This window comes from Elephas maximus, chromosome 4 (assembly GCF_024166365.1).
Source record: "Elephas maximus indicus isolate mEleMax1 chromosome 4, mEleMax1 primary haplotype, whole genome shotgun sequence".
Lineage (NCBI taxonomy): Eukaryota > Metazoa > Chordata > Mammalia > Proboscidea > Elephantidae > Elephas > Elephas maximus.
The window spans coordinates 8,198,722-8,226,522 of record NC_064822.1 but is presented as its reverse complement, the minus strand read 5'-3'; the positions used below and the strand labels follow the sequence as shown (position 1 = coordinate 8,226,522).

The 27,801-nt window shown below is 37.8% G+C and overlaps 1 protein-coding gene across 20 annotated transcripts in view; it reads left to right on the top strand.

Moving 5' to 3' along the window:
- Positions 1-27,801, top strand: part of PARD3 (par-3 family cell polarity regulator) — an 870,612-nt gene that overhangs the window by 502,950 nt on the left and 339,861 nt on the right. For 12 of the 20 annotated variants that reach the window (XM_049885016.1, XM_049885003.1, XM_049885008.1 and 9 more), the window contains 3 exons: positions 10,214-10,402; positions 11,188-11,358; positions 21,547-21,706. In XM_049885016.1, coding sequence (XP_049740973.1) covers positions 10,214-10,402; positions 11,188-11,358; positions 21,547-21,706 — 520 coding nt within the window. The remainder of the gene's footprint in view (positions 1-10,213; positions 10,403-11,187; positions 11,359-21,546; positions 21,707-27,801) is intronic. The other 8 variants (XM_049885014.1, XM_049885015.1, XM_049885013.1 and 5 more) reach the window with 1 other exon arrangement.

Sequence of the window (27,801 nt, the reverse complement as noted above, 5' to 3'; positions counted from 1 at the left end):
GGAAAACTGCATGACAAGCTCTGCTGCTTCTATTAGTCTTCCTTAGTGGTTTTCTTTTGTCTCAGGTTCGAGGTTTGTGACATCCTAGATGATCTTTTTGCTCAAAGGCTAGAAGTAAGAAAAAATGCACCAGTGAGTTCACCGTGAATCTCGATCCAGTGTCCAACTTTTATTTTGGCTTTTCTCAGTGTAGATTTTGAAGCAAACCATGGTGAATCCACTTTACACCACAGGGAAGGTACCCCTGGGTACAGTTGTTTTCTTTTTCTCTTCCTAAAAAAAAATAAAGCATGATATTATTGCTATCAGGAACTATACATGGTTCATACAGCCTTACAGAGAATAGAAAAATGTTCCTTTCACCTTTAAACGTTAACCTTGCTTGTAACTTTGAAGTGCTATCAAGGACTAACGTTTATTGATCTATTACTGTGTTAAGTTCTTTGTGTGGATTATCTCATCAGTCTTCACAATAACCATGATGTTGTAAGGAATAGTATTTAAAGTAGAGGGGAAAATAACTAAATTGAGAATATTTAGGTATTTTCTCCCAAATCTTATAGCTAATAGTTAAGTGAGGAAGTCAGGTATCAACCCAGGTTGTCTGCCTCTGGAATCTATGGGGCAGTTTTCTCATACACTCAGTATAGGCTGTTATGGAACAGTTTGTTACATGGAATTTAAAAAATACATACACACACACGTATGTATGTATATGAGTTGGAATCAATTCCATGGCAATAGTTTTTTTGTTTTTTGTTTTCATGTGGCACAGTTAAGTGCCCGACTAGTAGCCAAAAGTTTGGTAGTTCGAACCACCCAGAGAGGCCTGGGAAGAAAGGCCTGGCAATCTGCTTCCAGAAGGACATAGCCTTGAAAACCCTGTGGAACAATTCTCTTCTGCACACATGGGGTCACCGTGAGTTGGAATCAACTCAACAACTAACAACAACAATACACATATTATTTAGTTCCAAGTTGAGTGTTGATAAAATATGATTGAATTTTGCAGAAAAAGAAAGAATCCCAAGCTCAGATGATACCCTATTAGTGAAGATGCTGAGTAGAGGCCGCCCTGATTTTTTTATGTTACTAGTGGATTGACATGTAGGCTTTACTGGGGCATGTGCTTAGTGCTAGTCATTTCTGTTCAGTGCCCCAGGGACAGTTTGTCTGTTCCCAGCTTGGTGACTGGTGACTAATTTTGTATATACTTTTTCATTACTTGCGTTGCTCTCCTCTTCTTGGCTTCTCCATGTTGACAGTTAACATTAAAGTCTTACTCCTTTCTACCTACTTCATAAGGTTTCTCCCAGGCTAGCAATAGTATTTTGTTCCTTCTCTGATTCTTTGTCGTATTCATCTGCTTGTTTTTTGAATGTATTTGTTGAATGCATGTATTTTGTTTTATCATTAAGATCTCTATTATTATTTCAACATTCATGTGACTAATAACCACCTTGAGAACCAAAAACCTGTTGCCATCGAGTTGATTCCGACTCATAGCGACTCTATAGGACAGAGCAGAACTGCCCATACAGTTTACAAGGAACGCCTGGTGGATTCGAACTGCTGACCTTTTGGTTAGCAGCTGTAGCTGTAATGGTTTCCACCTTGAGAGCAGGTATGTCTTAAAGTGCATAACTGGTAGCCTAACCCCAGAGTAGAAGCACAGTTAATTTGTTTGTTGGTTGAGTATTGCTATGATTCACAACTGATTAAGTTCAGGAAAAAAATAGGTCATTTAGGTTGATAAGTGGAGTCAATGGCCAACAGAGCTTTTGAATTTTTGAGATGTAAATTCCTGGTATATCTTCCAAATATTGTATAAGTTAATGAGAGTAAGTGATTCAGAACTCTCATTTTAGGTTATCCATTGAAAATTGTGGCAAAGGGGTCACCTGCTATGTGTCCTAGACAAACTCCCTTGCTTTAGAAAAGCCTGTGAGGTTTATTCACTGGGTGGGGGACTGTCACTGTGGATTTCCTGGTTGGAGTACAGGTTGTATGGAGTAGTGAATTTACCTACTGGTCATCAGGTTGTGACTTACCAAGTGCCATTTTCTTTTTTGGGCTTAAAATAGGACTAATGCAGACTACGTAGAAAACTCCTTAAGAACTCTTGGGTGGGTTACATATAAGAGTGTACCATAATTTTAAAATGAATTCAGAGCTTTTGGGAAAAAGTGGAGCTTTAGAGAACAATATAGCTTAGAATTGAGGGGTAATACTTGATCCAATCCAAGATCACACATTGCATTTAGTTGTCATGTCTCTTTAGTCTCTAATCTGGGATATTTCTTCAATATATCTTTTTATCGTGACCTTGACAGTTTGGAAACCCTTGTGGTGTAGTGGTAAAGAGGTATGGGTGCTAACCAAAAGGTTAGCCGTTTGAATCCACCAGGTGCTCCTTGGAAACTCTGTGGGGCAGTTCTACTCTGTCCTGTAGGGTCACTATGAGTTGGAATCAACTTGACGGCATCGGGTTTGGTTTTTGCCTTTTGACATTTTTGAAGGTCACTTACTTTGTAGAATGTTCCTCAATTTGGCATTGTCTGATGTTTTCTGGACTGGATAATTATTTCTCTGGGTTAATATTAAACTGTCTAAAATAATTGTTTCTCAGTATTTTTATTATCAAGAAAAAAATTTGAATCCTCTAAATTTTATTTGTCATCTACTATTTGAATTAGAAAAAAAAGCGCAATAAAGACAGAGGCAATATTTTAACTTTGCTAATAAGAATAATTAGCCATAAAATGCCAAGAAAAATGACATGCATAAATGTTTCCCTCACATATGAAATAAATTAAAATACATAACTTAAAAGAAGCTTTGTAGTATGATTGGGGTCGTTTATTTATGTAAAAAAAATCAAGATATTTTGTCTATTTTAATAATCCTTTTAATTAAAAACAAATATTATTATTAATTTTTATCTGGAATACCCTCATATTATTTAATCTTCACAAAACATGATTGAATTTTGCAAACAGAAAAGAAAATAGAATCTTATGTTCAGATGATATCAGTGAAGATGGTGAGAAGAGGCTGCCTTGATTTTTAATGGGTTGACATTAACTTTCTTAACTTCTATAAAAACTTTTGTTAGCTATATGTAATGGTCTGCTGCCATTTGTGATACTGATCTAACAGACTGCTTTGTTAGTGTGATCATAAGGTAGACATCCACAGTCCCTCTCTCCTCCTCCCACCACCACTACCTGCCCAACATATATACACTTCCCCCCAACACACACATTGTGCTTTTGAGGAAGAAAAAGAATTCAAGAAATAGCACACAACTGACTTTTTTTATGTTAAAAAGTAATACACATTCACTATAGAAAATTCAGTTAGGCACAGAAGAGTAAAGTCACTTGTAGCCTCAGGAGACATCTAGGTCAATTGGCATAACATAGTTCCTAAAGAAAATGTTCTACATCCGTCTTTGGTGAGTAGCATCTGGGGTCTTAAAAGCTTGTGAATGGCCATCTAAGATACTTCTATTGGTCTCATCATGTTCAGAGTAAAGGAGAATGCAGAAAACTAAAGACACAAGAAAAATATTAGCCCAAAGGACTAAAGGACTACATGAACCACAGCCTCCACAAGCCTGAACCTAGAAGAACTGGATGGTGCCCAGCCATTACCACTGACTACTCTGACAAGGATCACAGTAGAGGGTCCCAGACCGAGCGGGAAAAAATGTAGAACAAAGGTAGACTGGAGGAATCTCCGAGATTATGGCCCCCAGACACCCTGCTACCTCAGAACCGAAGCCACTCTTGAAGCCCACCTCTCAGGCAAAGATTAGATAGGCCTATAAGATAAGATAAACAATAACACACGTGAGAAACGTGCTTTTTCATTCAATCAAGTATATGAGACCAAATGGACAGCCACTGTCCAAAAGCAATGATAAGAGGCAGGAAAGTATAGGACAAATGAACAAGGGGAGCCTGGGTTGTAAAGGGAAAGAGGGGGAGTGCTGACACATTGTGGGTGTTGCAACCAATGTCACAAAACAATTTGTGTATAAATTCTTGAATGAGAAACTAATTTGCACTGTAAATGTTCACTGAAAGCACAATTAAACAAAACTTAGTGCAAAGTTACAGTAATCAAGATAGTTGATGCTGGCATAACATAAGACATATAGATCAATAGAATAGATTTGAGAATTAAGAAATTATAAATCTACAGCCAATTCATTTTCAGCAAGGATGCAAAGACCATTCAATGGGAAATGATTGGTTTTTTCAACAAATGTTGCTGGGAAAACTGGACATTAATGTGCAAAAGAATGAATTTGGACCTCGCACTCACACCATATGCAAAAATTAACCCAAAATGGATCAAAGACCTAAATCTAAGACAAAAAGCCATAAAACTTTTAGAAGAAAGCATAGAAGTAAATTTTTGTGCCCTTGGATTAGGTAACTGTTTTTTATATATGACACCAAAAACACAAGCAACCAAAGAAAAAAATAGATAAATTTGACTTCGTTAAAATTAAAAATGTGTGCGTCAGAGGACATTGTAAAGAAAGTGAAAAGGCAACCCACACAACTGGAGAAAATATTTGCAAATCATATATGTGGTAAGGGTCCATATACAGAATATTTAAAGAACTCTTACAACTCAACAGAAATACAAACAAGCCAATTAAAAATTGGGGCAAAGATGGCTACCACTACTGAATCATTTGATCAAAGATTCTGTAAACTAACCCTGATCAAAAGGGGGGATATGTGGAATACAGTTTTAAAGATTTCTTGGAATTCAGACTTTCTGGAGCCATGATGCTGGATTACCTGCTTCCAAAACTGTTGTCCTGAGAGAATAGTTAAGCTTTAAACCTTAAACTGAAACAATGCCTTAAAGTCATCTTTAAACCAAACAGCTTAACTTAATTAGGAAAGAATGCCTGCCTTGAGCATTGTGCTCTTCTAAAGAAGTATCTTTGTGTGATCAAATTGACAAGAGGAACTCAAAAGTTTAAATGAGAAGCTTAGGGGGCAGTAAGTTTATGTTAATGATGGTAGAATAATTTGGAAAAGGATAGCAAGAATGGCTGTACAACTTGAAGAATGTGATCAGTGGCATTGAATTGTACATGTAGTAATTGTTGACTTGGTGTATGTTTTGCTATGTATATTTCATCAGAATATAAATAAATGAAATAATTTTTAAAAAATCACTTGCCTTTCTATCTCTTCAGTGTCACCATTTTGACGTCTTTTATTTTCTTTACCTATTTTTTTTTTATGTAGATAGTGTGTGTGTAATATTCCACGCACCAGAAAAGACTGATAAATCCCTTCATTTTGGAGCTTCTACTGACATGGGAAGACAAACATTAAAAAACTCATAAAAATAGGATGTCCAGCTTATGATGGCTGAAGTTCTGGACGTTTTGAAAATCCATAGAATAAACCCAATTTATTAGTCTTAATTTTCTGTCACTAAACATTTTTCTAAGACAATTTAATAGTGGAATGGTAGTCCATTGTGTAGGTATTCCTTAATCTACGTAGTGCTATGCATGTAGATTGCTTTCAGCTGTTAACTGTTACAATTAAAGTAGTGAACATCCTTGCAGTTAAATATTTGCATGACCACAATTAGTTTTTTGAGGACATATTGCTAAAAATAATATTTCTGGGTTAAGCAATAAGCAAAATATAGAGGTGTTTGTTAAGCACTATCAAATTGGCATCCACAACATTGTACCTTTTGATATTTTCACCAGCAGTACAAGAAAGTATTTATTTCACCTCTACATTGCTGTATATCATTATTTAAAAAAAAAAGAAATTTGATAACTATTTTGTTGCTAGATTAACTTGCATGTCCTTTATTCCTAGAAATATCCTGCCTGGCTTATTTATTGGTCCACTTGTATTTCTTTAATGAATCACTTGTTCACATCCCTTTACCGCTTATTATGGGAGTATACATCTCTTTTTTTTTTATTAATTTTTTGGCACTTGTGCATTAAAAATATTAACTCTATGGAGAAAGGCCAAATTTTTGAGAGAGAAATCAAGGAATTGGAGTAGGAGTGATAAAATGTTTGCGGAGCCATCTATTGCAAAGTCCAAAGTCCGATAATGGACCCACTTCTGTAATCCTGTGATACATACGCACATGCCATGTTTCTTTTGTCTCTTCATAACCTTTTGTACACCCTTATAAAAATTTTTACATAGTGAGGTTTAGGAATTACTCTTCTTGTGATTGGAATTTCTGCTGCTTTACATAAACCAAACCTGTTGCCATAGAGTCAATTCTGACTCGTAGCCATTTAATGTAATCAATTTTCATTTCCTCTCCTGGAGATAAATCCTTGATGCAGATTTCTGCAGATGGAGAGCTGCCTGTTGGCCTGGTGTACCTTCAGCACTGGTATTCAAACTATTGTTTGGGGAAGAAGAAAAGCTAGGCCTTGGCTAGTCACTTGTGAGTATTTTTCTATCTCAGTACAGCTTAATTGTGCTTCTTTGCTGCTGCTTTGAGGATAGTGGAGAGGTAAATAGCTTTAATACTGCCCATTCAGCAGATATTCTCTATTTTTAATATGCTTAGCAAAAATGCCCATTTTTCTGAACACTGAAAGACAAAAATGCCCATGGAGTAATGGGCACAATAAGAACTGACAGGTTGCATTGATGGGAAAATTCATCGGAAGGTGCATACGTGTAGGTACCTGAGTGACATACATGACACGTGCTTGTGTGACATGATTGTGCATGTACGAATGGCTTGAGGGGCAAATTAAAGAAAATACATTTATTGCATTTCTATCGAAAGAACTTGACTCAAGAAATGGTTGATAAAGAAGCAAAAAATTTGGCCTGAATAACAATAAAGGTGATAGAAAATTAGCTTCCAGTTTGTCAGAATATAAGGATCTGAATAGTAGTATGTCTTTGTAAAAGTTCACTGTGATACAGCATTTCAAATCATAAACATATTATTGTGATAAAATATATAGAGAAAACTTGCCATGTCACCCATGTGTGAGTGTACAGTTCACTGGCATCAATTACATTCACTATCTTGTACAGCCATCACCCTATTTCCCGAAGTCCTTCATCGCCTCACACAGAAGTTCGGCACCCGTTCCACTGATAAACCTGACACGTGTGCTTGTGTGGTATCCACTAGTAAACTCTTGTCTTCATGCATTTGCCTATGTTAGGTATTTCATATAAGTGGGATCAAATTGTTCTTGAAGACCCAATTTTTCGTCAGTTTGCTTCCAGAGAATTAAGTTTTAAAGCTGGCATGAATTGTAGTCTTAGGTCAAGAGCCAAATGGGTTAATAATGAAATATCAAATGGAAAGTACAGTCTTTTACTCAAATGTTTTTAGTGTTGATAATGACTGAAGACTTGATGGACAGAGCTGAAAAAAGAAAATTATGCCTATCTTGTAGTTTTCTTAGTAAATGAAACTTTCCTAAGGAGAATATACTCCCTTTTAAGACAGATTCAGAGCAGGGCATGTCAGGAGATGATTCCAATGAGATTAAAAATTTTCTTCATATTTTCAGTCAGCTTCTTATCTTCACTTTCAAGTAGGAAAAAATTGCAAATTTTAAACGTTAGGGAAGCCTGTGAATATGTCAAAATCAGTAAAAATTAAAAAGCCAAGCTGAAGATGGAAATCAGTAAATGACAATTAAGAAACTTACATATTTGAGGCAAATATATGTACTGAATGATTATACTTAAATGTGTCTACTTAGGGGGCAGTTGTACTCTGTCCTATGGGGTTGCTATGCATCGGAATGGACTCAATGGCAATGAGTTTTTGGTTTGGTCTCTATGTCTTCACTAATGCATTGTTTTCCAGGAATATAAATACTCATTGATAAAGCAAATTTTATCTTTTAGTTACTCAAGATTGTAAAGTGGAAGAGGACTATGGTGTTTTTTGATGTTATTGATACTGTTTTGAATTTCAAATAAAAAAAATTACCTCCTCATTACGTTTCTGTAATAGATTTTGTACTGAGGTGGCTCTATTCATTCTCACAAAGCCATTATTTAATAGACTCAAATTGTTTCAAGCCATATGTATAAAAATAAAAATTGAGATCAATTTGGTGTTTATAGATCATAACAAGCATGCAAAGATACTTTTGCACACTAAATACAGGAGTGTACTTCTCACATGGTTATTTCATGTTACTTTTTTCCAATGCGGACCCCTTGTTGTGCAGTGATTAAGTGTTCAGCTGCTAACCAAAAGGTTGGCAGTTCAAATCCACCAACTGCTCATTGGAAGCCTTATGGGGCAGTTCTTCTCTGTCCTGTAGGGTCAATATGGGTCAGAATCGAGTGGATGCAGTGGGTTTTATGGGTTTCTCCAATATACTGGCTTGATTGGAAATGTAATTATTTTCTGGGAAGTTTATTAAATATAAGGGAATTCTTAAGGTGAGCAGGCCTAGGCTTTATCTTGACTTTGATGCTGAAATGTGTTTACTTTGCATAGTTAACATAGCTGTGGCCCTGAATCTTTTCAACTTGTTCTTTTTTTGTATTCTTTATAATTTTCATGTTTTTAATTTTTTAGCAATTTAATTTTATTTCGTGGAAATGTACATTGCCCTAATAATTACAAAGCAGTCCTTTGAGATGGCACCAAGAATGTACTCCCATAAAATGCCAACCTTGTATATTAGTTAATTAGAAATGTCACTTTAAAAATCACATTATTATAGATTTTTAGACTTCCTAGCATATCTCTTGTTTTATGATCATCTGAAAGAGTAATCTGTTGTTAATAAAAGCTGCACTTCCAGACATTGTGTACATCTGGTTGAAACATCTCAGAGTCAATCTGAGATTATGTCCCCAACTTCCTTTAAAAATCATTTTATCATTACTATATTAACTTAGATTCAAATTAGAAAATTTGAAAAATTTGGTGGGATGCAAAGAATAAAATAGCAGCCTACCCATATTTCCATTTGTCTGCAGTAGCCTATATTTATGTGTGTCATTGACTGTTCTTCAAAAATTCGATTTTTATAAGATATGCTTTATTCCAGTTTAGCTATGTACCATTACATATATAAGCATTCCTCAGTCGTAACTTGATAATTCCAGCTTGAATGAATGAGTGGATGCTGGAAAAATATTTTAATAGGGAGAAAAAAGAAGTAGATTGTAGAGCTAGATGAGGTTTGTTTGTGTTCTGAGGCGCCTGCGCCCCATGTTCGTTACGTAGGTGGTTGGAAAGGAGCTCCTGTCTTACTGATCTGGAGGTGAGCGGTGTCGAGGTGGTGGGAGAAGTCATGACAGTGGACGGGAGTGCTGGAGACTTCAGGAGGTAGACAGACTGCTGCTTTTTCTAGCATAGAATGTTTCTTAGTGACAATATGCCCTGTCACTCCAGCTCAGCAGAGTATTTATTAAGCTTTCCTTTCTTCCTCCGTGTTTTCAGTGAGATGTGCAAGAGTGTGTGTATCATAAATGCATCGCATTTTAAAACAGTCCTCTTAAGCATTTGGTGACTGCAATTATGAAAACAAAGCTTGCATATACAACTAATTAATTAAACGACAATGCTTGAATGCTATTCACCAGCTGTATTGTGTATGATACAGTACTGTGGAATTTGTTCCATAGCGTTTATCTGCGCTTTGTCTCCCAGATGTTGAAGGTTAAAAGTCTTTAGTAGCTCTCTGAACATAAATACTTTCCTCTTCTGACTTGGTGTCATCAGGACTTCTTATTGCTTGTAAATGAAAAGATACACTATTAGCGAACATTAAACTATGAATAACATTGAAAATTCCTAATTAAAAAAAAAAAGGACAAATGAGTTATTATATTTATTTTAATTTTTGTGTTACTGTTTTTCTCCTATGGTTTAGAAGATATAAACAGCACCTCCTTCAAAAAAAAAACCAGCTATTGAGATCTACTCAGCCCTTCCACTGCATTGTTTTCCAGTTTTTCTTATAATCTGGTTTGGGTTTGTTTCTATGTTGAAACAAGTGATACATAAAAATATTAACAGCTGGTTCCAGGAATCATCTGGAGGGGGTGCAGATACACTGTTACCATGCAGCTTTGGTGGAAATACTCTGCCTGTCAAGACCAAAGAACTGCCTATTAATGGCCTTCAAAATAACTGTGAGAAAGGGACATGGAAATATAATATGCTGTGCAATTGTGTTCTCTGTTAGAAAGCTGAAGATGAGGATGTTGTTCTCACGCCTGATGGCACCAGGGAGTTTCTCACGTTTGAAGTTCCACTTAATGATTCAGGATCAGCTGGTCTCGGTGTCAGTGTCAAAGGGAACCGGTCCAAAGAGAACCATGCGGACCTGGGGATCTTTGTCAAGTCCATCATTAACGGAGGAGCAGCGTCTAAAGTAAGCATACGTCAACTTTGTCAGCGGTATGACTGTTAACAAAATAATCTTCATTTCAAATGTATTCCTATTTTGGAAACGTGTACATTTAACAAATGTTTTCTGGTTTCTTCACAAAAACACCCAAACCTATTGCCATCAAGTCGACTCCAACTCATAGCTTCACAGTACTCCATAGTCAAGTCGGTAGGAGAAATTTCAATGAAGTATCGTTTTGGGATGGAGTCCATAATCTCATCTCTTCTTTTTTTATCCCACAGAAGCTTCAGGCCATAGTCATTCTAGTTAAATGGGGATAATCTGTGCAAAACTTTAGGTCCTGGCACAAAGCAAGTACATAGTAAGGGCTCATTTTTCCTCCTCTTCTTCCATCCCAATAGGTTCCTTTATCCTATTTAATAGGCTAGAGAAAATCTCCTGGCTGTTTGGTTTGAGGACAGTTTTCTGCAATTGTCTAAGAGCCTTGAGCTTTTCCATGTCTTGGGTTGTAAATAATCTCTATTGGGGGTCTCTGGAAGGGAGAAAGTAATTGCTTTGTGTCCTTGGAATTAGTATGCTATTTTGGTAAACAGATTATGGTAATGACTTGATTTACAAATGTATAAGTGATTGAAATGGACACAGGCTACAATGGCTGCTTAGATGTTATTATGCCAGTGTTCAATTGGGCATAATCCCTTAGGATTAAAGGTTTTCTGTTTTGTTTTTATTTCTATTTATTTTTTTAATTAAAGGGAAAGCAGCTTGTTTTATAACAGACCATCTATTTTTACCTGTTTTCCCAGGATGGAAGGCTTCGGGTGAATGATCAACTGATAGCAGTGAATGGAGAATCCCTGTTGGGCAAGACAAACCAAGATGCTATGGAAACCCTGAGAAGGTCTATGTCCACGGAAGGAAACAAACGAGGAATGATCCAGCTTATTGTAGCCAGGCGAATAAACAAGTGCAATGAGGTAAAAAATTTAAAAAAAAAAAAAAAAAATCAATAAACAAAAGGCACTAACATTTGAAATTTTAATTAGGCTAAGATGCTGTCCTAACATTGGACAGAGTAAGACAGTTCCTGGGATTTGACCTCAAATGAATCTATAAATTCTCTTTATTTCCTGTAGTTTTATTGTTTTATAAGTAGATTGTGATTTGTTTTCTTAATGCTGTTTTCAAAGTATTTCTCAATGTATGCTAACGTTTTCTACTGCCAACTTAATGGGTAGTACTGGTATCTTACGGGCACCTTTAGCTGGGTCCTCTTCTTGAAAACAGGACCACACCTTTTTGCTCAATAGTTTCTCTTCCAATCAGCAGTTTTGTGCTTTGCAAGTTACTGCCACGTCCGCACAGACTCATGGTGGCCCCCCTGTGTGTCAGAGTAGCGCTGTGCTCTGTATAGTTGGCAGTGGCTGATTTTTTGGTTGTAGGTTTCCAGGCCTTTCTCCCAGGCACCTCTGGATGAACTCAGACCTCCAGCCGTTTGGTTAAAGGCTGATCACGTTACCCATTTGCACCATCCAGGGACCCCAGTGTTGTACTCCGGAGGTCATAGTTCTCGGGAGAAACAGTGAAACAACAACTTGCTGATTCAGTTGTTTGTCTAAGACAGGATGCCTTTTGCAAAATTAATAGCGATGAGTCTAACTTCCTTACAGGCTAGTGTTTTCTTGCGACACTGTCAGAAGTGTAGGGCTTCCTCTGTCCTCCCCGTTCCCCTGTTCTTCTTCATATGTGGTGGAGGAGTATTTTCCCTTTGAGTGCCAGCTTTTCACTGAGCTGGCCCTGACCCATGGCAACCTTATGTACAACAGAATGAAACATTGCCAGTCCTACACCATCTTCTCACTCATTGGTATGCTCGAGTCCATTGTGGCCACTGTGTGTTTTGAGTGCCTTCCAAGCTAGGGGGCTCATCTTCCAGTTCTGTATCGGACTATATTCTGTTGTGACACATAGGGTTTTTGTTGGCTGATTTTTGGAATTAGATTGACAGACCTTTCTTCCTGAAACCTGTCTATCATGGGTGACCGTGCTGGTATTTGAAATAGTGGTGGCATAGCTTACAGCATCACAGTAACATCCAAGCCACCATAATATGACAAAAAGATAAATGGGTTTGAAAAAGAATTTATAGAGATTTGATACTTAGTATTGTTGTTTTGGGGTATCATTGAGTCGATTCTGACTCATTGCAACCCCATGTGACAGAGTAGAACTACCCTATTGGCCAGGTCTTTCTCCGGTGGAGACACTGGATAGGTTTGAATCACCAGCCTTTAGGTTAGCAGCTGAGCGCTTAAACTTTGCACCACCAGGACCCCTTAATTAGCATTGGGACCTACAAGTAATCAAATTTCATAGATCTATTATACAGAGAGTTGGAATTGACTCAACGGCAGCAGGTTTGGTTTTTTCGGTTAGGTTATTATGCATTAAATGTATTTCTTCTTTTTTTTAATGCTCTAAATAGCAAGCTATTCAGGCTGTGATAATCACTAATCTGAATTTATAGTATAATCATACTTTGCAGAGAAAAATGTACTCCTGAGCTTAGTGGGTAGTCAATGACGAAGTGACCCATTTTTGAAAGGTTATTGACCATAGAGTAATTTGCACCAGTGTTTTATATGTTTTTGTTTGCCAAGTGTAGAATGAGTTAGCTGTAATTAACAAATCAATTTCTGCAACAGGAGAACAATCTAATCTTAACTGAAAATCTCAGAGTGGGAAAGAGTGGCATGTTAGAAATATTTACTTCCATAAAATAAATATAAATGCTAATCCCTCAGAGTAAGCCGCTGGACTGATTTTCTCAAAAAATAGTTTTTATGGTTGCCAGATCATTAACTGATCTTTTTAGTGTAAGCCGTGCAGAGTGCTACGTGAAAAATCTTCAACAGTAAGTTTACAAGACACATTGTTCTTTATCGGCTCGTTTTCTGTTGGTCAGCTGAATCATTGCACATTCCACATGACAGCGTTCATTCAGCAGATGTTTACCGAGCATCCACTGTGTGTCAGAAAACCTGTTAGGTCCTGGGAGTACAGTGGTCAATCAACCAACGAAGTTCCTGCTCTCAGAGAGTTTATTTTCTACCGGACGGTATATCATCTTAGTTTCTTCTCAAAGTTTTCCTTAAAAGAAAAGCCTGGAACTTTCTAGGGGCCATAAAATGTACGAAGTGTTCGAAAGATCGGCATCCTGCATCCAGGCTTGCTTTTTTAGTTTTATACAGATTATTCCTTATTGTTCCCCAAGCAGTAGCAAAGCAAAATCTCTGCCAGCCTGAGAATGGTTTGAGAAATGCCCTGATTTTGTCCCCCGTCGCACTGTAAGACACGAAATTGCGATCCCACGGAAACATCTCTGTCTCGTCTGCACGTGAATTTCTGTGAATGAAACTTATTTAAGTAAGGAATAAGGGAACAGCTGCAGTAGACAGTAATAGATTTTAATATTCAGTATCCCTTATGGTATCATTTCCCTACCTGGCTGGTTATTACTATTTCTTAGGACAGAGTAAGCTTATAAAGCCATTACATAAAAAAAAACCCTATCCCGAGCACCGTACATTCTTTGTAATACCGGTGAGAAGCCTTTGGTAGCAACAGGGTTTAACTAAAGAATTCTGTGAAGACAGAAGCGCAGCTCAGTTTCCATGAGGCGTGAGGCCTGATTTTGGTGCTTTTACACATGTCTACCCTGGAAGGACTTCTCCCCGCCTTACCTGGAGACTGCGTGTCAGTGACATTACAGTGGACTTCTCCCCGCCTTACCTGGAGACTGCGTGTCAGTGACATTACAGTGGACTTCTCCCCGCCTTACCTGGAGACTGCGTGTCAGTGACATTACAGTGGACTTCTCCCCGCCTTACCTGGAGACTGCGTGTCAGTGACATTACAGTGGACTTCTCCCCGCCTTACCTGGAGACTGCGTGTCAGTGACATTACAGTGGACTTCTCCCCGCCTTACCTGGAGACTGCGTGTCAGTGACATTACAGTAAACACTGATGTAAGCGTAAGGCGTTTTGTTGGCCTGAATGAACCTTCAGCCAAAATCACGCGCTTTCATTCTCTCCTTCCGTGTCTGTTAGTCAAACGTGCATTCTAGTCTTTAAATCAAGGGTCTACATGCTTAATTTCAAACTGAAGAAGATGGGTATTTGGGGGAAAAAAAAAAACCACAAACAAATCTTTTGTGCTTTGTTGCATCCTGCCTTCCTTTTCTCTTACCTGTGGGAAGTACTGGATGGTATCTCAATATATTTTCTTTAAAATTAGATACCAACCTTCCTCACTAGGTATCATCTCAACACTTTGCGTCATGCTGATTTGTGTCCCTGTACAGCACATTTGAGATCCCCTCTAGAAGATATTTCTCTGTCTGGTTGGCTTGACCTTTCGAGAAACTTTAAGCACCACCTCATTCTGTAAACATTTCCTTACCCATTCCATTGTTCAGCTACTGGACTCTGGCTCCTGAATTTCCTCTGAGGGCTTATCCTCACTCCCTCCCTCCCCTTCCTTTCAGTTTTATTGAGGTAGAATATATATGACACAAAATTTCCTTTTTAACCATTTTTTAAGTGTACAGTTCAGTGACATTAATTACATTCACCCTGTGGGCAGCTACTTTTTTTTATCACTCCAAACAAACTCTGTACCCATTGATTACGGACTCCCCCTTCCCCCTTCTTCCCAGCCGCGGGTGAACACTGGGCTACTTTCCGTCTCTATACATTGGCCTTTTCAGCTATTTCATATAAGAAGGATCATACAATATTTATCTTTCTGAGTCTGACTTATGTCACTCGGCATGTTTTCAAGCTTCATCCGTGTTGTAGCATGTATCAGGACTCATTTATCCTCATGGCTGTGCAATATTTCCTTGTACGTATACTGTGTTTTATTCATCCGTTCATCTGTTGATGAACACGTGCGTTGTTTCCACCCTCTGACTGCTGTGAATGATGATGCAGTGAACATTGGCTTATAAGTATCTGTTTTGTCCCTGCTTTCAGTTATGTGGGTATATACCCAGGAGTGGAATTGCTAGGCTACATAGTAATTCTGTGTTTAGCTCTTTGAGTAGCTGCCACGGTTTTCCATAGCAACTGTACTGTTTTACATTCCCACCAGCAGTGTGTGAGGGCTCCTCTTTCCTGCCTGTTTTGTTTACTGTTGATGTCTCTTATAGCCCTTCCTGGGCTGTTTCTCCTTACTCTGCACAAGCTTCTAGGATGGCCTGCACTCTCCAGCCTTCAGTTACCACCTGTTTTACGTTGAATCCAATAACCCTGTTTTCAACTCAGAATTTTATTCTAGCACCAGATCCCTATGACTGCTCATGGAAATACTCACTGGTGTATCTCCCAGGCACCGAATTCACAAGGTGCCCAAAACTGTATGCATGTTTTTTCCTCCCAAACTAGTTCCCCACCATGCCTTCCTTCCTGCAGTTGGAGAAAGCCAGACACCTGGCATCTATCTTGACTTCTCAAATGCTTTTACTGTGTTTGTAGGCTCTGTCTTTAGAATCTCTCTCTCTCTTCGACCCACTCTCCGCCATCCCCTCTGCCCCTGCCCTCAGTCAGGCCCCCACCATCTGCCCAGGTTTACTGCAGCAGCTCCCTGAAGGATCCCTCAGCATCCAGGCTTTCTCCCTCCATCCGTTCTCTGTACTGCACTGAGAGGACTAATGATCATGTCATTCTCTGCCGGAATCCCTGAAGGAGCTCTCCATCTCTCCAGGACAGATGCCATGTCCAGAACATCCGGCGTCTGTGCCCTCTTCAGCCTCTCCCTGAGCATCTCTGCCCCAGCCATCCTGTGCTCTTTGTGGTTTCTCAGATGTGCAATGCTCCCCACTATGAGTCCTCTCTGCCCTTTGTCTTAGCACGAAGACTTACACAGCCTTTAGATTTCTCTCTGCAAAGTATTTCCACAGCCTCTGTTCTTAACTCCATCTAGCAATTGTCACACTGTTGTGGTTGCCAGTTTGTTTGTTTCCCTTAGAACTGTAAATTCTGAGACAATTTGGTCTTTGTCTTTCTAGCAGGTTCCTTTTCTGTTGCTGATATCCAGCCCAGCGCCTGACATGTAAACATGTATTGAATAATGAGTGAAGCAGTCATGCACAGACAGGGTCCAAGGTTTGTAGGAAAAAAAGAGAACTGAGTTCCTGGGAGAGACTGGCGTAATAACGATCAGACAAGATAGAAAAAAGATTTTTCTTCTCGGTGAATGCTTTCCTTTTCTTAGATTTAATGCTCTTGGTTAACTACTTTTACAAACATTTTTATAAGCAATAATTGGTTCTTTTAAAGGAAAAAAAAATACAGAAAAAAAGGTTTCTCCTTGCTTTGTGCTCTTGGAGGATAGTTTAACTATTTTTTGAAAAAAATGTCTTAAGTCCTGGCCTTCTTTGTCATTGGTTTGGTTTTGTCATGCACACAGCAAGAGGACAAATTTATAAGACCTTAAAGAGGGGGCTGTGGGAGGAAACACCTGACATTGTTCCTTGAGTACATTAAAAATAACCTCTATATGAGAATTATGCTGATTTTACGTATTTTAAGGAAAACAATATTTTTTTTAGAAATGACAGTAATTCTCATAACTTTCAGTCATTTAATCATGTCCATGTTAGAAGTAATTGTATATAAAGGTTTTCCTTAGTACCAATAGATAATATTAGCAGGTGAGGTTTTGTCTTAGACCACATAGTAAGGGATTTAGTTATTGAGGCCTACTTCAGAATGAATTCTCTCTTTAGGTATAATCCTCTTAGAATTAGAAAGCTGTCTTAGAACAGGAAGAGGTCTAAGGCATCAATTATGATTCTCTTCATTTTGTGTATTAAGAAATAAATACAAAGAGGTCAAATGATTTGCTTAATGGTTACAAGGCCAAGATAGTGGCAAAGCAATTTAGAAGCAACTTGTCCTTTCCTCTTACGCATGTGAGCGGGTCGAATTGACCGTGATGGTGGCCTGCAGGCCATTTACATGCTCGTTGCCCGGGGAAGCTGTGTATGACAAAACCAGTCAGTGAAATCCAACATTGCCACATACCGACAGTATGACTCCGGGAGCTGACTTAATTTGATTCTTGCTGTCTCCCACATGGGGAAGAGGAGGGAATTAAATCAGGTCCTGTATGAAAGCAGGATGTGAAACTGTACCCCAAAACTCCCCATCATTCTCCTCCAGAACTAAAAGCTGTCGTTTCATCAGTGGTTTTGTGCTTAACTGTCCTTTGGCTATTTTCTACAATGTAGAACTATAATCTAGGTCAGATTTCTTTTAATTTCAGCATTGTGTGGTGCCCTTAGTGTTAAATACCTGCTTCCTTGTGACCTAGCATGTGTAAGACCTCTAAACAATTTTAAGGAAAATCGGAGTTATTCAGTGTTCTTATAAATGAACTTATTTGTCCAATTATTCACCCAGTGCCTGCTCTGTGCCAGACATTAGGCATAAAATAGAATAAGACCATAATGACTGCAATATCAAATAATAAGATCACTCCACTTACTAACTAGGACCCCTCTTAAGGTTTGCTGAAGACGATTAGGGCCACGTCTGTGCCAGCTTTTCAATGTTTATAGTGGAGAAGGTCGGATACATTTTCTTTATGTGACAGTATTCGACCCACTAATGCATGCTTACAACAAAATGAGGTTTTACTCAACTCCAGAGAAATTGTATTAGTCTTTTAAAAGAAACCAATAATTTAACTTTTTCTAAGAAAAGAGTATGCCAAGTCTATAATGAAAAGCATATCATTTAACAACACCCAATTTTTTTGTTATTAGATACTATTTGATATTTTCTGATTATATAAGTGAAATATGATTATTTGAATATTTTTTTTTTAAAGCTGAGTGTACTTATATTGCTTTTAGATACTGAGATTATCCCTAATTTTTATACCTTCATAAATAAAGTTGTGATAAGTCTTGGCTCACGTGACTCCATTATTTACCTAGTTTTTCCTTGGAGTCTGCGTGGTGCAGACGGTTAACATATTCAGCTGCTAAGCGGAAGATGGGTCGTTCTAGCCCATCCCTAAGCTCCTCAGAAGGAAGGCCTGGTGATCTGCTTCAGAAGAAGCAGCCGTTGGTAACCCTGCGGGTGAAGATCTGCTTCAGAAGAAGCAGCCGTTGGTAACCCTGCGGGTGAAGATCTGCTTCAGAAGAAGCAGCCGTTGGTAACCCTGCGGGTGAAGATCTGCTTCAGAAGAAGCAGCCGTTGGTAACCCTGCGGGTGAAGATCTGCTTCAGAAGAAGCAGCCGTTGGTAACCCTGTGGGTGAAGCACAGTTCTACTGTGACACACATGGGACCACCAGGAATTGGGCTGAACTTGACTCACACTTTTGCTGTAACAAAGAGCCACTTTTGTTCTTTTACAGGTAGAAAGGCTTTCCTAGGGGTAGAGCTGAAGGGTCAAACACTACCACTGCTTGGGACTGAATTAAATTGGATTGAAGAAAATTTTTGCACTCTGAGCAACAAACGAACAACAAAGCGAAAATTGCTATTTCTGTTTACGTTGGTTTCTTCTTCCAATTATTTGAATTTAGTAAGGTTTTACTGTACGGAGCCCACAAAGGCTTGGGAGCAGCCTGGGACAGAAAGGCCTGTGCTGCTCTCTGGGACAGCGTGGCTGTCCCTCCCCCCCTCCATGTTGCCATCAGAGCAGCCTGACACATTTCTCAAACTCATTTTCTTTTAACAAAAAAGATTTAAAACAAAACTGTTCCACAATCAATTTTTTAAAATAAATTCAAAGACCTTATGTCTTCTGTTAAATATTTATGTAGTAGACTATTGATGTCTTCATTTAAATCTGTCTTTTGAGATGCAAATTAGACAAGGGTAGGGAGGTAGGCAAGAGTCCTGGTGGTGCAGTGGTTAAAACACTCAGCTGTTAACTGAAAGGCCAGTGGCTTGAACACACCATCCACTCTGTGGGAGAAGGATGTGGCAGTCTGCTTCCATAAAGATTACAGCCTTGGAAACCCTATGCGGCAGTTCTGCTTTGTCCTAGGGGAAAAAAAAAAAAAATTTTATAGAAGGTTGCTATAAGTCAGAATCGACTTGATGGCAATGGATTTGAGGAAACACTGGTCGTGTAGTGGTTAAGCACTAGGGCTGCTAACCAAGAGGTCAGTGGTTTGAATCCACCAGGCATTCCTTGGAAACTGTGGGGCAGTTCTACTCTTTACTATAGGGTGGCTATGAGTCAGAATTGACTCGATGGCCATGGTTTTTTTGTTTTTGTTTTCGTAGGGAGGTGTAGAATCTTTCCCATGAAAATGTTCAAGTACGTGGTTCTTTCTAAACAGGCATCTTATTTTTTTCTAGAGGAGCCTGCAAGTACTATTTTTCCTTAATGGTATTTGACTTCTATGAAATTCAAAAATAGTCTCTTGGGATATTTAGGGACTTCTCGCAAAGGAGCTTTATAATGGTTTTATCATCCAGAAAATTGCAGAGTTGTATAGTTCAACAAAATGTATTTGTTAAGCAAACCTGAGGATATAGTACTGTCTTCTTATAAAATAAATTCTTGTACAGCAAGCAGGCACCCTCTTTAATGTATGTGCTCGTTTTAAAAATTCAAACATACGTGTTCTTAAATGAACAGGGTATGAGTTTTGTCGTCTATTTGTGTTTTGTTTTTATCTCCCCAAAGTACTTTGGAATTTAGGCATAGTATGCCTTCAGAAATGGTCTTTTATTTCTTTACATCAGAAACCTTGAAGATTTAATTTACTTTTCAGTAAAGCTGTCAGTTGTAATCTGCAATTTAAAAAAACCTAATAAAACAAATCCTCATTTCACAATTTAAACCTTATTGAGTTTAATTCACTGGCACCACAAGTTTATTATTCTCCTGTAGTTTGACGTGCCTCCAATTGTAATTGTGTTGACCCTTCAATGCATTAAATCTCCCCAGTGCTTATCAAACTGGGAGAGATAAGTCTACAATTTGGAACTTCATTAAATATCTCATTTATATTAAACAGATGATAGCTTCTAACAGAAATAAGAATTTGTTCAAACGAAGGAACTGTTACAGTTGTGGTTTCATCTGTTTGGAATGTAGAGCCGTCTCTCCCACTTTGCTGTGTTGGGCTGCGTTCCTGCCCCACCCCCAATCTCCACACCCCTACCAAAGTGTCTTAAGATGTCAGTCCGTTGGGTTAACCTCAGAGCCTGTGTTGTGAGGACTGTAGTTAAGTGTACTTTGTTTCCCCTTGAGGCAGATTTGCTTCAAGGCCTTAATTTAAATCCTTTAATCATATTTTTCCATGAAAAATATGACTTATAAGACAGTGCTGTTTTAAAGATGCCACATACCATTTTAATTCATAATCAGAGAAATTAAGCCATATTCTTTTGCTTGTTTAGCAGATTAGTATATGTTTGTTAAAATACTCATATCTTTGATTTCTGGAGAATATTTGCTCCTTACTTCCAGGTTGTTCTGTATACTGTTCAAGTGCTGACCTCGATTGTGCACTCTCTCATACTTAATGGTTACAACAACAGAATAGGAGGATCATTCTTAATTTATAGCAGAAGAAATTTAGGTTCATTGAATTTTCCAAGATAACTGAGCTGATAAATGGAATCTTTAGGTCTTGTAGAGAGGAAATAATTTCACTAAATACATGCAAAAGTTTGTGTTAATTGTTTAGTGTATTTACATACTCTAAGTGTAAAAAGTATAGCCAGTTCCAGCTTCCATTCTATAAAGCATGCTTCGAACAGAGCAAAGAGCTCATAAAGAATAATGAATTAAGCTACAATTTAAATTGACTTCAACAGATACTAACAGTCAAATTGAAAAAAAAAAATAAGCAACAAGATAAGATTAAAAAAAAAAAACCCTTTCATATACATATTTTTCCTACAGTGGTTGAAATCTGACAGAACTTCATGGGAGGTACAGTGTAGAGTGGCCCAGAAAGTTGGTCATTAGGCAGAGCTGTCATCACAAATTATTTTGGTAGAGGGTGAAAACTTCTAGTTCATTTGGTACCCAGTTGGATACAGGCCTTGGGCAAGTTGTTATAATTCCCCCATGCTGCTAAATGGGCCTCCAGTACTGATTCTTCCTTGTCCCCACTCTCCATAGCTCAAGTCACCTGGGAGCCCCCCCGGACCTGAGCTGCCCATTGAAACCGTGCTGGATGACAGAGAACGGAGAATTTCCCATTCCCTCTACAGTGGGATAGAGGGGCTGGATGAATCACCCACGAGAAATGCTGCCCTCAGTCGGATAATGGGTGAGTCAGGTAAACTCTGTTTATCACATCTTATTTCATGCTTTTACTGGTTCACTGAGAGGTTATTAATGTAATATTAATGGAAAGAAGGCCCATGTTTTCAAGAGGAGGAATAACAGGTTCGTTATAATCATTCAGGAAGCATTAACGTGAAGAAAATAAATCAATACATTGATTGGTTAAGTGAGTTTCAGATCTTGAGACATGTGGGGAGAAAAAAAAAGGATCATGTAGAAATGTTTTTCTGTGATCTGGGTATTTTTAGCTTGTTTGAGATGATAAATAAAGCTGTGTTTCAAGGAAAAAAAAAAAGTATTTGTTTACACCAAGAAGGATTCAAAAGTCATATATCATTCCCAGTAGGTTTGCTCAGAAGGAGAGAAATAAATATGTATGTACACATATGTATATGCAGATATACATGAAAAATTCACTTCTATTTGGTTTGTCCTTAATAGGATGTTACTGCATTTTGGTTCTATTTCTTTTTCAACACCTTAGTTTTTAAATCCTAAAACTAATTTTCTGCATCCTTTGTTTGGCTCCAACACCATACTGTCTGTGTGGCCCCAGTGGATAATGAGGTTATCAGCACTTGCTCTGCGGCAGTGCAGCTTTCTCCTACCAGATCCAGTTAATAAAGACTCGCTTTGCCACGAGAGTGGTTGAATTTACTGAGTCGCTCATCTTGGGATTAGCTTGTGAGAGTTTTCAAATTTAAAACACAAGGAAGCCGTTTTGATTAAAATAGCACCTGACGTAAAACACTTTTCTTGCTGGTATGTTTTGCAAGGCTGTCATTTAAAAGAAAACCCTAAATTTAACTCTATTTTGAGGATATTTAATGCAGATTTCATGCAATTCAGGTTTCCATTATGGAATATCATTGGAGCAAGAATTTATTTCATTCATCAGTGGATGTTTATGGGAAGCCTGCTACTGGCAAGACATTGTATATGTACTTTTGCTGTAGATACAAAGATGAATAAGCACAATTTCTGCCTTCAGAGAGCTTTCTCTTGAGCTGGATAGGACAAATGGATAAGCACTACTATTGGAATTTTCTCTTGTTCTTCCTCTAATCCTTTCAGTTTTCTAGTTTGGAAAAATGGCTAAATTCTCCTTTTCTTATCTTGTCACATATAGAACTTAGAGATACTAGCTCTCTGTTTTCACTTTGTCAACATTTTTCTGCTTGCCTGCTTGGCATAAGTGAAAGTACAGGAAGGATGCTGAATGAATTGAACATCTGTTAGGTTCCAGCCATTGTAATTAGTTTATCACGTTTAATCTTTGCTTATTAATTACTATTCTGTTCACTGCTGCTGGTTTTTCCATACTTTCTTGGCTTTGGTGTTAAACTTTATTTTTGTGAAATACTTTTTATTGATGAAAATTCAGACGCCTTGAGAGAGAGAGAGCGCGCGTGTGTCCCTGGATCTGTGTGCATACAAAGTGATACGCTGTAATTTCCCCTTTATTATAGGAACATAGGACTTGCCATACTGAATCAGACCATTGGTCCACCAGTTCCTGTAACCTGCATCCTGCCTCCAATCCCTGGTGCTTCAGAGGAAGGCGAAAAACTAAAACTAAAAGACAGACACACAAAAAAGCCCCTAACATTCACCTAGTGACCTTTTGAAATGCTGTAAATATGGGTTGGGGATTCCTTTGTTTTCTTCATAGATGATTGCCCTGGGTTTGTTAGCTGTGGCTTCATTAGTCCTCTTTAAGTTTGCATTGTAGTTGATATTGTTTCCTCTGCCCTGTGCTAGAGATGTAATGAACTTTTAAAACTCCAGATGCTTCTCCCATGGCAGTAACTCCCCTCCCAGCAGTGTGCTCTGTGATACACTGTGGATGTCCTTTGCTGCTCTCAGCTGGGGGTATCGGACTGAGTACCATTTGATGGTAGCTGAATTGATGTTGACTAATTTGGATATTTTTTTTAAAATTTTTTTTATGTGTTATACTGGAAACTAGCAATCCTATATAGTTTTACCTTGAGAAATGTGATGTTTAAATTTGATGTATCTTACTTTTTGCAGATTTGAGAGTTTCTCAGTCTTTATCCCAGTATCTTGGGCCTTAAGAAACAAGTACTAAAGCTAGTTCCTACTTAAAGTTAGAAATTATATAAAAGATGTTACCTTGCAGCAGGAAATACCAAAACAGAGTACCAAATATATAAGAGCACTGAATAGCCATTGGCCTAAACTAATAAAAATAGTATTTATTATCTGCACAGTATTTGGGTGCATGGCAATTTCTCAGACAAATCTTGTTTGGTTAATGGTTATCTTCTGTACATTTTGAATAACTCTTATATGGACATCGGTGGAGGTAGAAGCATCTACTTCATGACCCGCTATGTCTCAGACAGATCTTGGTTAGTTAATGGTTGTCTCGTATGCATTTAGGATAACTCCAGTGTAGACATTGGTATAGGTGGTAGTATCTACTTCATGATCTTCTATGATTGAAAGAGAACTTGAACATTCCAGTTGATTGAATTAAGAACTGATTAATTTTATGTGAACAGGGTGAAATTTCATATAGAATATTACCCATGTAGGACTCTAGGCCAAAAGATGGAGCTTTGAGGCTTTCTGACTCACTTCTAATGGAACACATCCCAGAAGAGATTGGATTCTAAGAAATCAACCAAAAAGGAAGAGACATTATGATTAAAAGGATGTCATATTTTATCAGCCAAACTTCCCCATTTAAGAGATAAAGGAACTGAGACCCCAAATCCTGTGATTTTTTAAAAAATTATATTTGTTTTAGGCTATTTCATATTTGTAAAAAAAACCCTCTGTAGGGAATGTTTAAGGAGCCCTGGAGGTGTAGTGGTTAAGCATTCAGCTGCTATCCAAGAGGTTGGCAGTTCAAATCCACCATCTGCTCCTTGGAAACCTTATGGGGCAGTTCTACTCTGTCCTATAGGGTTTCTGTGAGTCAGAATTGGCTCAACGGCAATGGGTTTTATATCAATCGGTAATAGTTAATGATGTCCATTCTTTATTAACATAAATTTGTAATTACCCACATTTTTAAGCAAAGTGCATTAGACAGTCTCTAAAAGATATTCCATCCTGGAAACCACAATAATCTAAAAAACAAAGAAGTTAATCCTTGAAGGCAACCTTAGAAATCCTGTACTCCAATCTACCTATCTTTTGTTCAGAGGAATTATGGGCCAGAGAAATTAAGTTAGTTGATTGAAGCTGAAAAGATTTTGTGCTTCTGAACTGAAAGTAAGACGTATATTTTCTGAGTTAGTCCCATATTACTGGAACATGCTCGCTCTCCCTAGTTTTTAGTGGTGTCAGCCAGAGTTGTGACCAAAGGCAAGATTTCTCCAGCTCTTATTTGTCTTGGATGACTTTCCACTATCATGGGTTTTATAAGAACAGTCCTGGATGTTCACCAAAAAGTAATCCATAATGAACCTCTCTAAGATTTCTTCCTTTTAAAAGCCTTAAAAATATTTTCCAAGTTGTTGGGCTGTCTTAACAAATGATGAGATGATGATGACGACAACTGAAACCATGATAAGCATAGCTCACGTAGCCCACACGTGCGCTTCATAAAGTCTACCACACGTTGACATTCGGACACATGGGACCTTAACTTTTTTTACCCGAAGAATTTTTCTGTTTAAAAAAAGAGGCAAAATCTGTTGTATCCATTTTAGAATTTAATCTTAAGTCATTGCTGTCTTTATACATTTGTGGTGAGTTTAAAAAATAATTGTGTTCAGAATATCCATTTTGTTAGAAATTCAGTAGAGAAAAACAAAACATGATTTTTTTTGTGTGTGTGTGAGTCAAATCACTGGCAAAATTTAAGTCATTCATTTGTTTCTGGTGTCATGTGTGGTGTTGCATCCTATGTAAACTTATCAATGAATAAATGTTTAGTAAGCAATTGTTCTGTATCTCATTGTTTCACTTCTCTATAAGATATTGGCTGGTATATGTCTCAGTTTGTAGGTGTTGGCTAAATAGGTGTGGAAAGAGCAAAGTTTATCCATCAAGAAAACAGATGGAAGGCTTCTGAAGTCTTTCTTAGGAGGTTTTACATTTATGATGTTCCAAGTACTAGCAAAATAACCAAGGAATTATGGTGTTGCCCAGGGTGGAGGTCAGTAGAGTATGTAGTTAAGTTGTTTAGTCATCCATTACTCCAGTATATTCCTGGAGCCAGATCTCAAAATTATGTCCCTGCCAAGCATAAAAACAAATGGAAAATTGATAGAAAATAGTAATTCCTGAACCTCGTGAAATATTTGGCTCCAGAAACATGGATGAGAGAAAAAAGGCTAAATTGTTGTTTTACTATTTGATATCTTGCCATTTATTTCTGTTTAAGATTTTGGTTCACTTGGATACAACCATATTATAAAAAAAGGATTATTATATAAAGAACCATTTAGTATTCCATATTGCTTAATAGGTTGTATCTCAGAATATATTGTGTAAACACGAGTTAACACTTAGTTTTTGTGTTTGAAAATGGGTGCGTTAATAGTTACATGTTAATATTTCCTTCCAATAAGTTGTGCATAGATGAGAACGTGGCTTTTAGTTCTGGGATGCATGCTTAATCGGTGCTGAGCTGTCATCACGGGTAATTCTGGTTTTGAAGTACTGTACTCTTTTTGGGAAAAAAAAAAGTGTGTCTTGAAAGGAAACTTTTTTTTTTTTTTTGCTAATTCTGCTAGAACGGCCTACCTTTCTTATGAATGTGATACTTTGTTGAACAGGTTCTTGGACTAATATCCTAACATCCTAAAACTAGAACAGGAATAAATGGTCAGTTAGAATTTAGGAAAGGGAAATGATTAAATATTAAACTTGATTTACATTTAAATACTGGATGTGCATCAAAAGTTGCCACTTTTCACAGTTTGTCAAAATGGGTGCATTTGAAATCAGAGTGAAGTTTTCGTTGGTAAAATACTGTTCGTAGGTTTTAGTGACCATAAAATATCTAATTACAAAGTACCCTGGTGGCATAGTAGTTAGGAGTTTGGCTGTTAACCAAAAGGTCGGCAGTTCAAATCCACCAGGCGCTCCTTGGAAACCCTATGGAGCAGTTCTGCTCTGTCTCATAGGGTTGCTAAGAGTTGGGATGGACTTGATGGCAACAGGTTTGGTTTTGGTTTTTTGACACTAAATATTGAATGCATTTGAAATTCCTGGCAAATTTACTTTGTGGGTTGTTCTGAAAAGATATACAACACCTTGAATAATTTTTCGCTTATTATGCTCCCATGTCTGGAAAAATATATACTTTGAAAAGTCCTTCAAACCTATTGATGCATTCCCAAATTGCTAATGTAAGTGTTAAAAATTATCATTTATATATTCTTATGGATGTTATTTTTAAAATTAGAATCTAAGACTGGTGTTCACATGTTAATAAACTTCTTATACATGGCTGTTGTACTATTTTGAAAAAATTTATAATAAAGGCAAAGTATGCCCTGATTGTAATGGTGGCAGTATCTTGGCAAATGGCAGCCACAAGGCTGATGCAAGATTAGCCTTTGATTTGTGTAGGAACTCTGAATAGCTGACCTAACAGATTAGGAAATTGGACATAAAATCATAGTTTTTTCCATCATCCTGTTACATGGATAGGGAATTGTGTGTGTCCACTTGCTTTGCTGGGAGTGCCGGGCTGGGGCCTGTGTCATCCGGTAATGAATGGTTTCTGTGCATATGGTCTCTCACTTGTTATCCACATTGACTAAGGCTTTGTCAGTGTGTTCTTGCTCAGAGAAGCATTGCAGAAGATTTGAGGAGGAAGCCAGAAGAACAGTAGGTCATTTTTAGAAAGAAGGTGGCATCATTTGAACTCCAGATTTATCCTGAAGTCTTCAGGGCCTTGAAACATAAATTCGTCCTGAGAAAGGTTGTGAAATGCTGATCCATGAATCTGAGATTTTCCTGCAAGGAACTGACCCATATAGACAGTTATGGGTTTTTCCTTACCCAGAAGAATGTATCTTAAGTGAATAAATAAACATGTACAGGCTGCTCTGTAATGACCTGAAAACCTCTTTGTGGTCAGATCCCAGTCTTTCTCCT